The 13,513-nt window shown below is 41.4% G+C and overlaps 1 protein-coding gene across 1 annotated transcript; it reads left to right on the top strand.

Moving 5' to 3' along the window:
* The first annotated feature begins 4,391 nt into the window (after positions 1–4,391).
* Positions 4,392–7,793, top strand: neurod6a (neuronal differentiation 6a). Its single transcript, XM_062441944.1, has 2 exons — positions 4,392–4,576; positions 6,821–7,793. The coding sequence occupies exons 1-2, from the start codon at positions 4,392–4,394 to the stop codon at positions 7,791–7,793; spliced, it is 1,158 nt and encodes a 385-aa protein (XP_062297928.1).
* Positions 7,794–13,513: the final 5,720 nt, after the last annotated feature.

Consider the following 13,513-nt stretch of genomic DNA (forward strand, 5'->3'; position numbering starts at 1 on the left):
ACAGCGTTTCGCTTAGATAGGGACATCGGACACTGTGATACCAGCAATCCATGTCGTTTTCTCACCACTACTGCAGCGCTTCGTTTAGACAGGGACATCAAGCACTGAGAAGCCTGTGACCCATGCGGTTTCCTTACTCCAACAACAGCATTTCGCTTAGACAGGAACATCGGACACTGTGATACCAGTGACCCATGCTGTTTCCTCACTACAACCGCAGCGCTTCGCTTAGACATCGGACATCGGGCACCGGGAAGCCTGCGACACATGCCATTTCCTTACTCCGATCGCAGCATTAGCTTAGTCATGGACAACGGGGTCCACAATGCCAGCGACCATGTAGTTTCCTCACTCTGACCATAGCGTTTCGCTCAGACAGGGACATCGGGCACCACGCTGCCTGCAACCAATGCCGTCTTCCCACTCGGACCGCAGAGTTTCGCTTACTGGTGGACATCGGGTCCACGATGCCAGTGACCCATGTCGTTTCCTCACTCCGACCACAGCGTTTCGCTTACTCGTGGACATCGGGTCCACGATGCCAGCGACCCATGCTTGTTTCCTTACTCCAGCCGCAACATTCGCTTAGTCATGGACATCGGGGTCCACGATGCCAGCGACCCATGTCGTTTCCTCACTCCGACCACAGCGTTTCACTCAGACAGGGACATCGGGCACTACGATGCCTGCGACTTTTGCCGTCTCCCCACTCGGACAGCAGCGTTTCGCTTACTCGTGGACAGCGGGCACCACAATGCTGGCGACCCATGCTTGTTTCCTTACTCCAGCTGTAGCATTCGCTTAGTCATGGACACCGGGCACCACGATGCCTGCGACCCATGCCGTCTCCCCACTCGGACCGCAGCGTTTCGCTTACTCGTGGACATTGGGTCCCAGATGCCAGCGACCAATGCCGTTTCCTCACTCCGACTGCAGCGTTTCACTTAGACAGGGACATTACGCACCGGGATGCCTGCTACCATGCTATTTCCTTAAATCTTACAGCAGCGCTTCGCTTCGTCATGGACATCAGGCACTGGGATGCCTGTGACCCATGTTGTTTATATGTCCAACCACAGCACTTCGTTCCAACAGGAACATCAGGCACCGGGATGCCTGCGACCCATGCTGTTTCCTTAAATCCAACAGCAGCGCTTTGCTTAGTCATGGACATCAGGCACCGGGATGCCTGCAACACCTGCTGTTTATATGTCCAACCACAGAACTTCGTTCCAACGGGAACATCGGGCACCGGGATGCCCACAACACCTGCCGTTTTTCACTGTATCTGCACCACTTCAATTTGGCCAGGATGTATCGGGGACATCCGGTTCTGGTTGCCGTAGCAGCCTGCTCTAGTCAAGGCTCCTGGCACTGAAGGCTGCCAGCACTCTGCTTTAACCGGGACATTCGCCACCGGGATACCAGCGCCCCCGCTGTCTCCTTATCGAGGTACCAGGATCACCCATATTCGTCTACACCAATCCCTGCAAGTCATCTCTCCCGCGCAGTGACACCGGTATGTCATTGCCACTAAGTGCTACTCCTGCAACTTCATCAGACAGAACCATGCAAGCCAATTTTGGGGGTTCCATGGTGGATGATCGCTCTCCACCAAATGGCCAGCTGAGACCACCCCCTTTCAAATGTTTAATGTAACCTACCTGTCGTTCTATCCCGTTACTACGACCATTCACTGTCCAGCTCCTTTCACGCGTTCAACGTAACCTACATTTCTATCTATCATCACTCCGTTCATTTATCAAAGCCCCTTTCATACGTTCCACGTAAGCTACACGTTGTCCTATCTCGTCACTTCGACCATTTCCTTATCAACGCCCTTTCATACGTTCAACGTATCCTACACGTCGTCTTTTCTCGTCACTTCGACCATTTCCTTATCAACGTCCCTTTCATATGTTCAACGTAAGCTACACGTCGTCTTATCTCGTCACTTTGATCATTTCCTTATAAACGTCCCTTTCATACGTTCAACGTAAGCTACACGTTAGGCCTGTTAATATGGTCTCATATTTCAAGAGGCCCTCTTCTACGGCTGCCAGTGTCAGGACTGCATCTGAACAAACCATTCTGTGGTTTCCCAAAATGTCCAAACACTTTTTTGAGAGCATCATGTTTGGACCACCACCTTGTCTCCCCAATTGGAGAGAGGCGTCTGTGGCTTTTATCTTGTGCTTGGTTCTCCCACAGATTGACTCTGTGATAGGAGTCCTTGATGAAGACAGCAATGTCATTCAGTAGACTGAACAGTGATCCACTCTCGATGACAGTTTGCGTTGTGTCAGACTGGACAAGATTAAGAACATGTGCATAGCACCAGACATAGACATGAGTGGGTGACTGAGAGGTCATCAGTGCTGAAAATCCTTTATAATGGCCTTGCATATTTGACGCCTCATCTGTGGCATTTCCAATACACGTCTTTGTCTAGCTTCAGATGGTCCAAGCCATCTGAGACCAAATTCACAAAGTATTGCTCAGTGGATGCCTCACACCTCACTAAAGCAACAACTCTCGTGCACAGTGTCAGTAACATATCTTAAAATTATTGAACACTGATCTTGAGAGCTTATGTCTTGTGTTGTGTCCAGCTGAATGGAGAACATTCCAGCTTTCTGTACATCACTTGAAATGCAGTCTTGAATGAGGTGCCCAATTGTATGAATTACTGTATTCACTGTAGTTTTGGAGAGAAGGGTGATAAGAGACCCTCGACCTCTTGTTCCACTGGATTTTTGTAATTTTTTTGCTCTTTTGAATACAATTGTCAAGGTGCTCTTTTAGGCAGACATATTTTGCTTATAAAAGGACGAGTTCCAAAAAGTTCCCATGGTCAATTGTGTCATCATCCAGTGTGCATTCTCTGTACATATGTAGCTCAGCCCCCTCTTCCCTAACACTTTCAGCACATCCAGGACACGCTCCAATACCCGCCGTCTCTTTTTGACCTGTTGCCTATGAGCAGACAGCTGATTACCAACAAACATGCTGCTGATATCTGCTTTTGAGCACCTTAGTAAAAAGCTTCGGCACAGATTCGGTGTGCACTACTCTTCTCATGCTCTGTGCACTGGTGCACATGCCTCCAATCAGACATTCCAGTAATAAATGTGCTTGTGTCACTGATCTTCCCAAAAGCCATACACACAAGCAAAACAATGCGTGACGTCTCTCACAATATGTGAGCCACCTCCTGTCGGTTCCGTTTTTACTGGTGAATACCCTTTGCACTACTGGGTTTTTTCGCATTTTGTTGTGGGTGGTGATCCAAAAAGCTCTGTAACATAAAAGGCTCAGGACGGGCAAAGTAATCTACGTATGTCCTATTGCTCTCTGCCCTCCTCTCTCTCGCTGTGTCTCTCCTCACTCTCGCCGACTCTCTCCTCTCTTTCGCAGACACTCTCCTCTGCTGGGGATGCTATCTCAACCTGATTCAACAAAATATGAATAGAGACTGTGGGGTGAGGTTTTTTTTTAACATAACAACAAACAATTAATAGCCTAATAACGAAATCAGAATGCTGCCCGCTGACTCACTTTTCATGTTGGTGAGTGGTGGCTTCACATTTACAAATATAGACTACAATTATTGGATTCTCTTGTAGCGCACAGCTGCATTGGTATAACATAGGCAATAGACAAAAAACACATTTTTTTTCCAGGGCCAAAAAGTAACTACTACTCACCCCACAAACAATAATAGTCTAATAATGAAATTACAATGCTGGCCGCTGACTTACTGTTATTGTTGGTGAATGGTGGTTTTAAAAAGTGTTCTCACATTTAAGACTATTTAGTTCAGGATGGAAGACATACCAGTACTAACCTAGGCTTATTTTCTCATCCAGTCAAAGTTCACACAGTGTCTTATAAATAGCCGCTAGTGGTAAGGATGTTTGCTAATTTCACCTGCGTTTACAATACAAACTAACTTGGCCATAGAACATTAAATTATTAAATTATAATTAAATTATTTTATTGACGTTTTATCATTTCATCAGATTTACCAAGGGGCTTGGTTGCATTAGTCTACTCATTATATAGCCTTAGTGTTCTGAAAGCAGTCCAGCTTACCGCAGGTTCTACTACATGCTCCTGTTGAGTGCCACCACCACCACTGTCATCAGCCAGGGGAGCTGATGAAGGCCCTGCCATGGCAAACATGTCGCTCATTTTGGCAGCGTTTGCTTGAAGTGCAGGTTTCTTTTTGTCTCGCAGTTTCTCTGCGCCTCCTTTACGTTTCCTCTCCATCCTACATTGCACTGACTGCACACAGCGGCGCACTGAGCCAAAGGGAGGCGGTTTTTCATGACAAGATTGGGCCAGCCCTGTGTCAGTGAAGAAAATAACCAATGGGGTCGTGTGTCAAGATGGCCCGATTGCCAGATGGCCAGTCCGTCCCTGGCTCCCATGGAAGATCCGCCCCTGACATCGAAGAACCCTCCCTTCAGCTAGCAGATGCCAACCGGTCCAGTTCGACTGATGACGATGACTTCTTCTCTGCCCTGCAGTTGTCTCAGCACAAGATGGTACCAAACAACTGGATGGATACTTGGCATGTTCAGCAGATCACATGGACTTGCTGAAATCCTTCCCAGCGGTGTGCAAGCTTTCCGTGAAGCCGAACACTCCTCTACCTGCCTCAGCGGCCTGTGAAAGGCTCTTCAGCATCGCAGGACTTGTCTTCAGTCCAAGAAAAGCGAAACTGAAAAACCAGCACTTTAACTTAACAGTACAGAATCTAGCTTAGACTCTCTTATTTATAACAGTAACATGCCCAGTTCGTTACAATACTTGTACTTTTACTCAAGTATCGCTTTCAAGTACTACAAGACTGGTATTACCGCATACTGTACCATTCTGGAGGAAGGAAAACTAATGAGCTTCCAAGATCTAAAAAATAAGTATGGTCTGGTAAATCAAGATCTTTTCCGATTCTTTCAGCTACGGCAACATTATCTTAAAGAGATAAAAATGTTTGAGCTCTCTACACCAAATGATGGTATTATACAAACAATTATGCAGGCATACAAAAAGGGATCAAATAAAACTGTGTCTAAACTGTATAACAACTTAGTGAAACCAGAAATATCTCAACAGGATACATTAAAACAAATTGGGAAAAATAATTAAACATTGTAATCACTGAAGATGAATCATGTGTAGAACACAATGCAGTCAACTAACTCAAACATCGGGAGAGAATATTGCTGGAAAAAGAGTTAGATTCTTCATTATGCCCAAAATAAAATCAAGGCAGCTGGCTAGAGAATATTTGTGTTGGAGGCAGTGCGGCCACAAGGAGGCAGACCACCTTCATATCTTTTGGACATGTCCAAATATTCAACCGTATTGACAGGAAATCCACTCCACTATGGAAGCTATACTCTGTTTTAAGATACCTCAAACCTTCGCCTTTCTATATTTGGGAAACATACCTGAAGAAATGGGGGGAGGGGATAGATACTTGATTAAAATCTTTCTAGCAGCAAGCAAGAAAGCGATCACTTGTCGCTGGTATCAACCTGACCCCCCAACTCAAGAAAGTGGATTAACATTATAAAGGAAATCTATGTAGTGGAAAAACTTAAATTTATTCTCCGACTACAAAGAGACACATTTTTTGAATACTGGCAAAAGTGGAATATGGTGCAACAGCCTATGGAAGATGTATCACTTTAATCATTGCCACAACTTCATAAGCAAAGAAATACTGTGTATTTTACTTTATCCACATATTTGTATGACAAATAAGTGACAAAAAAGAAAATGAGTCATTTGGTGTGAAAAAAACCAGTATCATCTTCACAAGATCATCTCACTATACAATACTATACTGCTCAGACTTTCATCTAGAAACTCAAATCAGTCTCTAGGGAAGGGACTGGTTCTGCACCCACAGTAGCCAGACTGGAAGGACTGGAAAAGAGGCATGGAGAGAGAGCTACAGACAGAAAGAGAGAGAGAGAGAAAGAAAGATGAATAACTGGGAAGAGAGAGGATGAGAGACATAGATCCACTGAGAGAGAGCATCCCTGGCCCCCTGCTTGGTGACGTCAGCAGCAGATGGCATCAATGTCTTTACTGCTGGAAGAAGAAGAGAAACAGAGGAGAGGACAGAAGGAAGGAGGGAGGAGGAGGAAGATATATATTTGCTACTGAAAGCCTGTCTGAGTGTCTGGAGGCTTCAGGAAGATGCTCACTGGAATTTAACACCAAAACTGGGTGAGAAGCTCTTCATACAATCAACTGACGGAAGGACATTTGGATTACAATGGATGATAATTTGTGTGATGTTGTATGGAGGGTGAAGTTAACTTGAAAAATAATAGTAATAGGTTGTTGTTGAATAGCCTGGCAGGGGCTGCTAATACAGCTTCATGATAGTTATTATATATATGTAGTCATTTATTTGACTTACTTATTACCTATTTTACTGTAACTGTGTTTTCTTATTTGGATTTATATGATATGACAGATATTCCCCAGAGTATCTGGGTTAGTAGTTTTATCTCATGTAATGCTATGCAATGTTATATTATGCACACAGACTTTGATGTCAACAAATAGCCTTCTACTAATAATACAACAAATAATTATAATAGCAATAATAGTGAATGGCCTTTTTGGTAGATGTTTAAATGGTAGTAGATAAACTGTTGAGATGAAGCTCATATGATTATTTTATCTTTTTACTGACTACTAAAATACAATGGGTCAGTTTTCTTTCTGGAGGATTAATACAGTTTTATTTAATCTCAGCGTTTTATGTATTTAATATTCTTTTCACCCCACCCAGCCACCACCACCACCACCACCACCACACACTGCAGGATGACATGTTGACTTTGCCATTTGACGAGCTGTCCTCTAACCAGACCAGCAGTCCTATCAGGACCAGCTGGGCCACCAACCAAATCATTAAATCAGTAAAGCCAGAGCCTGGCAGAGCCTTGCAGGACACACTTAAATCCGGGAGAGAGGATGGAGAAAGGCACGGCACAGAAGAGGAGGAGCAGGAGGAGGAGGAGGCAGGAGGTGATCTGAGAAGAAGGGGTTCTCGTAAGAAGAAGCTGAGCCAGGCCCGGCAGGACCGGGTTCGACTGCGGCGTATTGAGGCCAATGCAAGGGAAAGGAACCGGATGCATGGTCTGAACAATGCACTGGACAGCCTGAGGAAAGTGGTTCCATGCTACTCAAAGACACAGAAGCTGTCTAAAATAGAGACACTCCGTTTGGCCAAGAATTATATCTGGGCCCTCGGTGAAATCCTGAGCACTGGGAAAAGGCCAGACCTGCTCACTTTCGCCCAGACACTGTGCAAGGGCCTCTCCCAGCCCACCACTAACCTGATGGCCAGTTATCTGCAGCTCAACACCCATAGCTTCATCTCAGAGTCTGGTGGGGAGTCTTTTTCCCTCTACCCAGCGTATCACCACTACAGAGCTGAAGGAGTGGGGGCCAGCTCGGCGGACAATGGCAGGCCCCTACGGCCTTTCAGCTCCTTCTGTGGCCCCTATGACGCTCTGTATGACCTTTCTCCAGACTGCTCCAGCCCTCTGGATGCAGGCCCCCTCAGCCCCCCTATCAACTTTAATGGCATTTTCTCCCTGAAACACGAGGAGCCAGTGGACTACCGGAGCTGTCACTATGGTCTCCGCTACCGCTCTATCAGCCAGAGCTCCTCGGCAGACATCAACCCATATGACATCCATCTCTGTGGCCAGTTTTATCAGGTGCAGGAGGATTTAAACAAGCCTTTCCCTAATTAATGAACCAAACTGATATGTTTATGAAAAAAGAAATCCTATTACCCAATGGAAAGTGGAAAAATAATTGTTTAATTATTTAGAATGTACATTTTGGGGGAGCACTTGGCTGCGATCCATCTAATGATTATTAATTCATATTAATTGAATGCTCCGCTCCGCGAGGACCATGTGTTTATTCAAGGAACACTGTGGACCTGAATGACAACACATATAACACAGTGTATGGCAACACACATACACATACATGTTTTGTTTTGATTTGGTTGGTTGTTTCTTTAAAGGAGTTTTTTGTTGTTTTTTTGTTTATTGTATTTTTTAACTACAGCAAGCATTGCAATAAAAGAAGACAAAGAGGCAAAGGAAACTATGCAAAACTGAGCAGTGTCACATCTCGAGAAGAGGCTGAAACACAATGCTTATTATTATAATTATCATTATTATTATTAGTAGTAGTAGTTGGTGTTGTTGCTGTTGTTGTTGTTGTTGTAGTATTATTATCATTATTACTATGTAATTTGAACGTGGAGGAAAATGAATATCCATATTTGTCTGTTCTTCTGCAGTTCTTCTTTGATTTAGTTTCACTTATTGGGTGAAACTTTCCTAGAAAATATATAAATAACTTTCCAAATGATATGTTTGTATATAAAAGGAAGCTGGAATTATTCCTGATTGTATTTAAGCATTTCATGGAACTACAGCCATTAGGTCCACAATGATTTTGATATTATTGATTGTAAAGGGGCGGTATACTCAGGCCTCCAAATGTATGGGAGAGTCATCACATTAAAAGCAAACAAGTTAGGCTATTCCCTACCGAAGCATCAGAGACAAATTCATTTGTTCACAATTGTTTCTTTTTTTAATCTGCTGTCAAATTCCAATTATTGTGAATATGTAATGAAGATAATAAAGTTAAATGCAATGTTAAGCTGTCTCTGCTGCCAAAGCAGAGAGGAAACAAGTAGTAAATGCTGATCTGACCAAAATGTTACATTTTTAATCATGGGAGCTAATTGATTCTTTGTGGATTATATTCATAAAAGACAACAGTTAGTTTTTATTTCCAATTATCATCACAAAGTCACTGAGCTGAAGTGATGGACTCAGAGTGTAAAATCATCTACAATGTCAACAAGGACTGAAAGAAGATTTGCACAAATATAACAGACCTGCAGTCATGTGTTTAGTGTTGTTAAATATTGCTTCATAAAAGAGTTGAAATGGAAGCTGTGAACAATAAATGAGTCTACTGACCTATTAAAATACATATTGCTTTTTAAACAAACGTTTTTGTGTTTTTACTCTTTTATTATAAACTCAGGGTTTTTGTCCATGCCACGATTCTGCACAAATCATAACTTGTTTCCAGTGATATGATTGGTCAGTGGTTGGGTTTTTGACAGGTGTTGATCCGATTCTTTGAACTTGAATCTGGACCAGCTGTTCAGCCTAGGTTACCATGGTGATTAACCCAGTTTAGAAGTGCATCATGCAAATGCTACTAAGTAAACTGTACCATTGGAGGATACAGACTAGATTTAGCTAAACCAGACTGCATGTTATCAGCTGACCTTGGGTGTAGGGCTGGACAATTAATCGAAAAATAATCGAAACCGACATTTAGAAAAACTCTAATCGACTTAATCTTGCTCATGTCAATTAATCGTGGTGTTCACTGTTGCCATGACAGTAAAGGTTGCATATCTTTAAGGAATTTGAAAACTTGTCTCCAGTGATCATTTAAACCCAAACCCTGATCTTTACATAGTTCTAATCAAGTAAACTAGACATTAACCACAGCGTCTCACCTTTCCAGTCACTACAGACTTGTTTCTGTATTAAACACAGACCATAAACTATGATAAGAACATTCTGTCATTATGTTCATAGAACATTTAATTCAGCCAGCATTACATTTCCTGCACAGTATTTGCTGTTGCAAGCAGCAGCACAGTCTATGAACTATTATAATATTTCAGGTTTGCCAAACACTTCAGTGGCAGGTGAAAAAATACGAGTGATGGGAAACAGCATATGGAAAATTAAGAGGGACATAAACAATAATTCACATCACTTTTCTGAATCTTTTAATGAATTGAACCAAAAACATACTTTTTGTATGTTCAAATAGTATGTAGTACTTGAGTGTCTGCTACAAGTTCTGGGTCGCAGATGGCGTGGGACATAGAATTTCCCCCATTAAATTCTTAATAATCTGATTTTGGATGAGGAGGGTTCTGTGGAACCTGGTGGAGGGATCATAGTTATAATTAGAGGATTTAGGATGCTAAATCCCTGAGAACAGTGGCCCTCAAGAGAAGTGAGTGCAGGTGATGCTCAAAAACTGAAGTCACGCCCTGGTAGCAGCCAACATGTCATTTACATATTAGACTGAAGTCAGTTTGGCATTCACCGTACGTGAATGTGTGTCTGTGTGTCTCTGCAATGATGTTAGAAAAATAAAATGGTTATAGTATAATTTGCCATTTCCAATCCTTTATAGGAAATTCAATATCTCATGGATTCAGATTCAGTTGAAAATCACTGACACATTCACCTATTATAAAAAAAACCCTCAAAGAAATACATAGACTGCACCAGACTGAAAACATACACCATAAGAGTCATTTAAATGTATACTCTACTAATCAATCATTTTATATTAACAGTGGATCAAATAGAATACAGCCTGTAACTTTAGTGTTTGGATCACTCTAAGCCTTGAAATGAACCTCATTCCCAGCAGCAGGTGGCTGTCTTCAGTGAAAAAGCTCTGATACACCCACTGTACACATTTCTTTTATCTAAACAAGGGACAGTCAAATCGTATCATATGTTTCGGTGTCCATCTAAACACCACTCAAACTTCACATGTGCCTTGTGGAATGAGAACAATTGAGCTCATATATCTTCCAGCCCATTAGCTATGAAGAGAGTACTGGATATTAAATATGTATGAACTGATCCTATCTGGACAAATTACGTGAAGTTTGTCTGTTCTTGACTCAGGCTAATCAGAGCCACATTAAGGACTATTTGGAACGGCATGTCACACAATGAGGTCATTTATATTACCAGCTAATAGTGACATCCACTAGCTGCTAATGACCCCCATCAAAGTCCCTAAAAATACCATTAGTTTCTTCCTCCCCATTTAAAATAAAAATAGGTATTTAAGTTTGAAGTCATTATGATATTAGAATATCTATTTTTCTACATTACTTGGAATATATGGAAGACTTAGCTGTAGAGGACATAACATATTGGCAATTGCAAATAATAATAAAAAAAAAGTTTTTTTAGTGTTGATATGTGCAGGTCTCCTGTTTTACACCACAGCTACAACAAATCTAGTAAGAACGAATGAAATGGCAGGATGACATTTGGTATTTGCATGAACTGATCATGAACTGCCAAACACTGCTAAAATGTTTTTGTATAAAATCCCTGACAGAGGATCTTCAAATTAAATACAGGTAAAAACCAACCTTTGCTTGTTTAGCAGATTATAATAAACACATCCATATGATTAATAGAAACATGTATATTCTGTGTGTAGCCTACAGTGCACTTACATCAATGAACTTGAAAAAATGAAAAAAGCTAATTTCATCAAAAGTATTTATTATGATATAAATGATGACAAGAATAATTGTTGTTTATTTTATATTTTATGATAATAATTAGCATTTATATTAATATGGAATATGGGTAATTTTTCAATCAGTCTGATGGCGTCTGCACCCTGAGTGGACTCTATAGAAGTCTGCATAAAGTGCACTTAAGGCCTCTTGTGGACCACTCGCAGACTTCCGAACCACGAGTCTGTAAGTGTGGTGAAGTCCAGATATGTTTACTGGAAGGACCACTCCTCTCAGCTGCAGCCAATTCATCCCAAAAGCTATATGTTTAAGTTTAAACTAACTTTATATCGGAACTGCATCATACAATTATGCACAGGCACCAGATGCACTGTGTTTAGTGTTTGTAGTGAAACACTAAACCACAACACCTGTCCACGGGAGGCTTTAAAAAGAGTTAGTTAAAATATAAAGGGGACAAGAAAGAAAGACAAGAGTTAATAATACACACATAAAGACATACATAAAAATACAGGTGTGTCTACAGGGTTATTTAGTGTGAGAAAAGTTTCTTGTAGACAGTTCCAGTTTTGTTCCTTTTAAAGAGAAGACTGATTGTCCAAAGGAGGATTTGTTCATTGCAGTATGACAGAAACCTTTTGGAGTGCTGGTGTCTTGTAACAAGTTCACTAAGCAGGGAAGGAACATTTAAAAGTAAGCTTTAGGTTGGAACAGCTTATGAAGCTTTTGTGAAAATGGTGCCACATCATTGTTTTTTTTGTTTTTTAATCAATGATTTTGAATGTCTGGTTATAGTGATATGATGGTTTTTATAGTTGATTTTGAGGCTTGTGATCAGGTAGTGATTCAGAATGATAGGTGTGAGAATATCATAGCATGCATGTAGAGCTGTGCCAAAACGCAGTCACTTCCTTTTTGAATCATTCATGACATTGTCATGGCTCTGTCCCAGTATGACTCTGTGTCCCTCCACCAGTCCACCAGATGCCCTCTGACTGTTTCCCTGTTTGTTGAACTGGACTGATTGGGAGTAGGCCCTTGAAACTGAAATTTAAGTGTGTTTTCACACTAGTTGTGAAATGTGAGTGAGTCCACATGTCTGCTGCATGTATATTCAGGGCATTTAGCAGACATTCCTATCCAGAGACTGACAGGTTTTAGTTCCATGGCTCTCTTGACTCTCTGTAATTCATCCTTTACAATATACATCATGGAAAAGGAGTTTGTTAACCTTTATTTTTTGCTTCTTTTCTGCCTGTTGGTGAATTGCATCATCATTTTTATTCATTTATATTCTTTAATGGGCTTATTGGACATATAAGAGGATTGTTTTTCAAGGTTACTGGTTTTGTGTTTGCCCTGTGTTTTTCCACATGGTAAGCCCTGCCCTTCTCGGTGTCTTTCCCAGATGCTTTCATATTCTCCTCACTTGCACCTAATCAGTTTAGTTTGTATTTAAGTCCTGGTTTTATATGGAGGACCACAGGTGACACGTCAATTAAAAAGAGGAATTACAAAAAGGATTTCAAAAAGCAGTCATTTAAAACACCATTTATAAAATACACTATTGAATTCCAAAATCAATTTCAAAATGCATTTTGAAAAACAGAAATAAATAACTGAATTTGCAAACTGAAATAGAAAATACAACTTTTAATCAGGCTTTTAAAAGGGCAATTCCATTTTCTATTTGCATTTCCATTTTCTTATTGCTTTTCCAAATCCGATACGAAAATGGATTTTCTAAATCATCTCCCCTTTTCTTTTCGAAAAGCAGTGTCCTCTCTGCTACTCCAGAGATGTAAGAAGCTCTCTGATTGGCTTTTACACATTGAGGGACGGCTGTAGGAGAACAGAGTGGAGACTAGCAGAGTCACAAGAGTTTAGTGTTCTCTTAGTGAGACCGTTATTACCAGTTACAACAAATGTCGTCCCAATGATGCGACTACATCCACTCCCCTAAATAATGGCTTCCCCATTATTACCATGAGTTCTAACAGTCTATTTACCATTTGTTACAATGTGTGACATGTGACATGTATCCTTTGTTTCCTGACAAGGACCTCTGGTGGCGGTAAATTAGAACTGACCATTCAACCTTGAACATCCATCCAT

The sequence above is a fragment of the Scomber scombrus genome, chromosome 20 (genome assembly GCF_963691925.1).
Source record: "Scomber scombrus chromosome 20, fScoSco1.1, whole genome shotgun sequence".
In the NCBI taxonomy this organism is placed as follows: domain Eukaryota; kingdom Metazoa; phylum Chordata; class Actinopteri; order Scombriformes; family Scombridae; genus Scomber; species Scomber scombrus.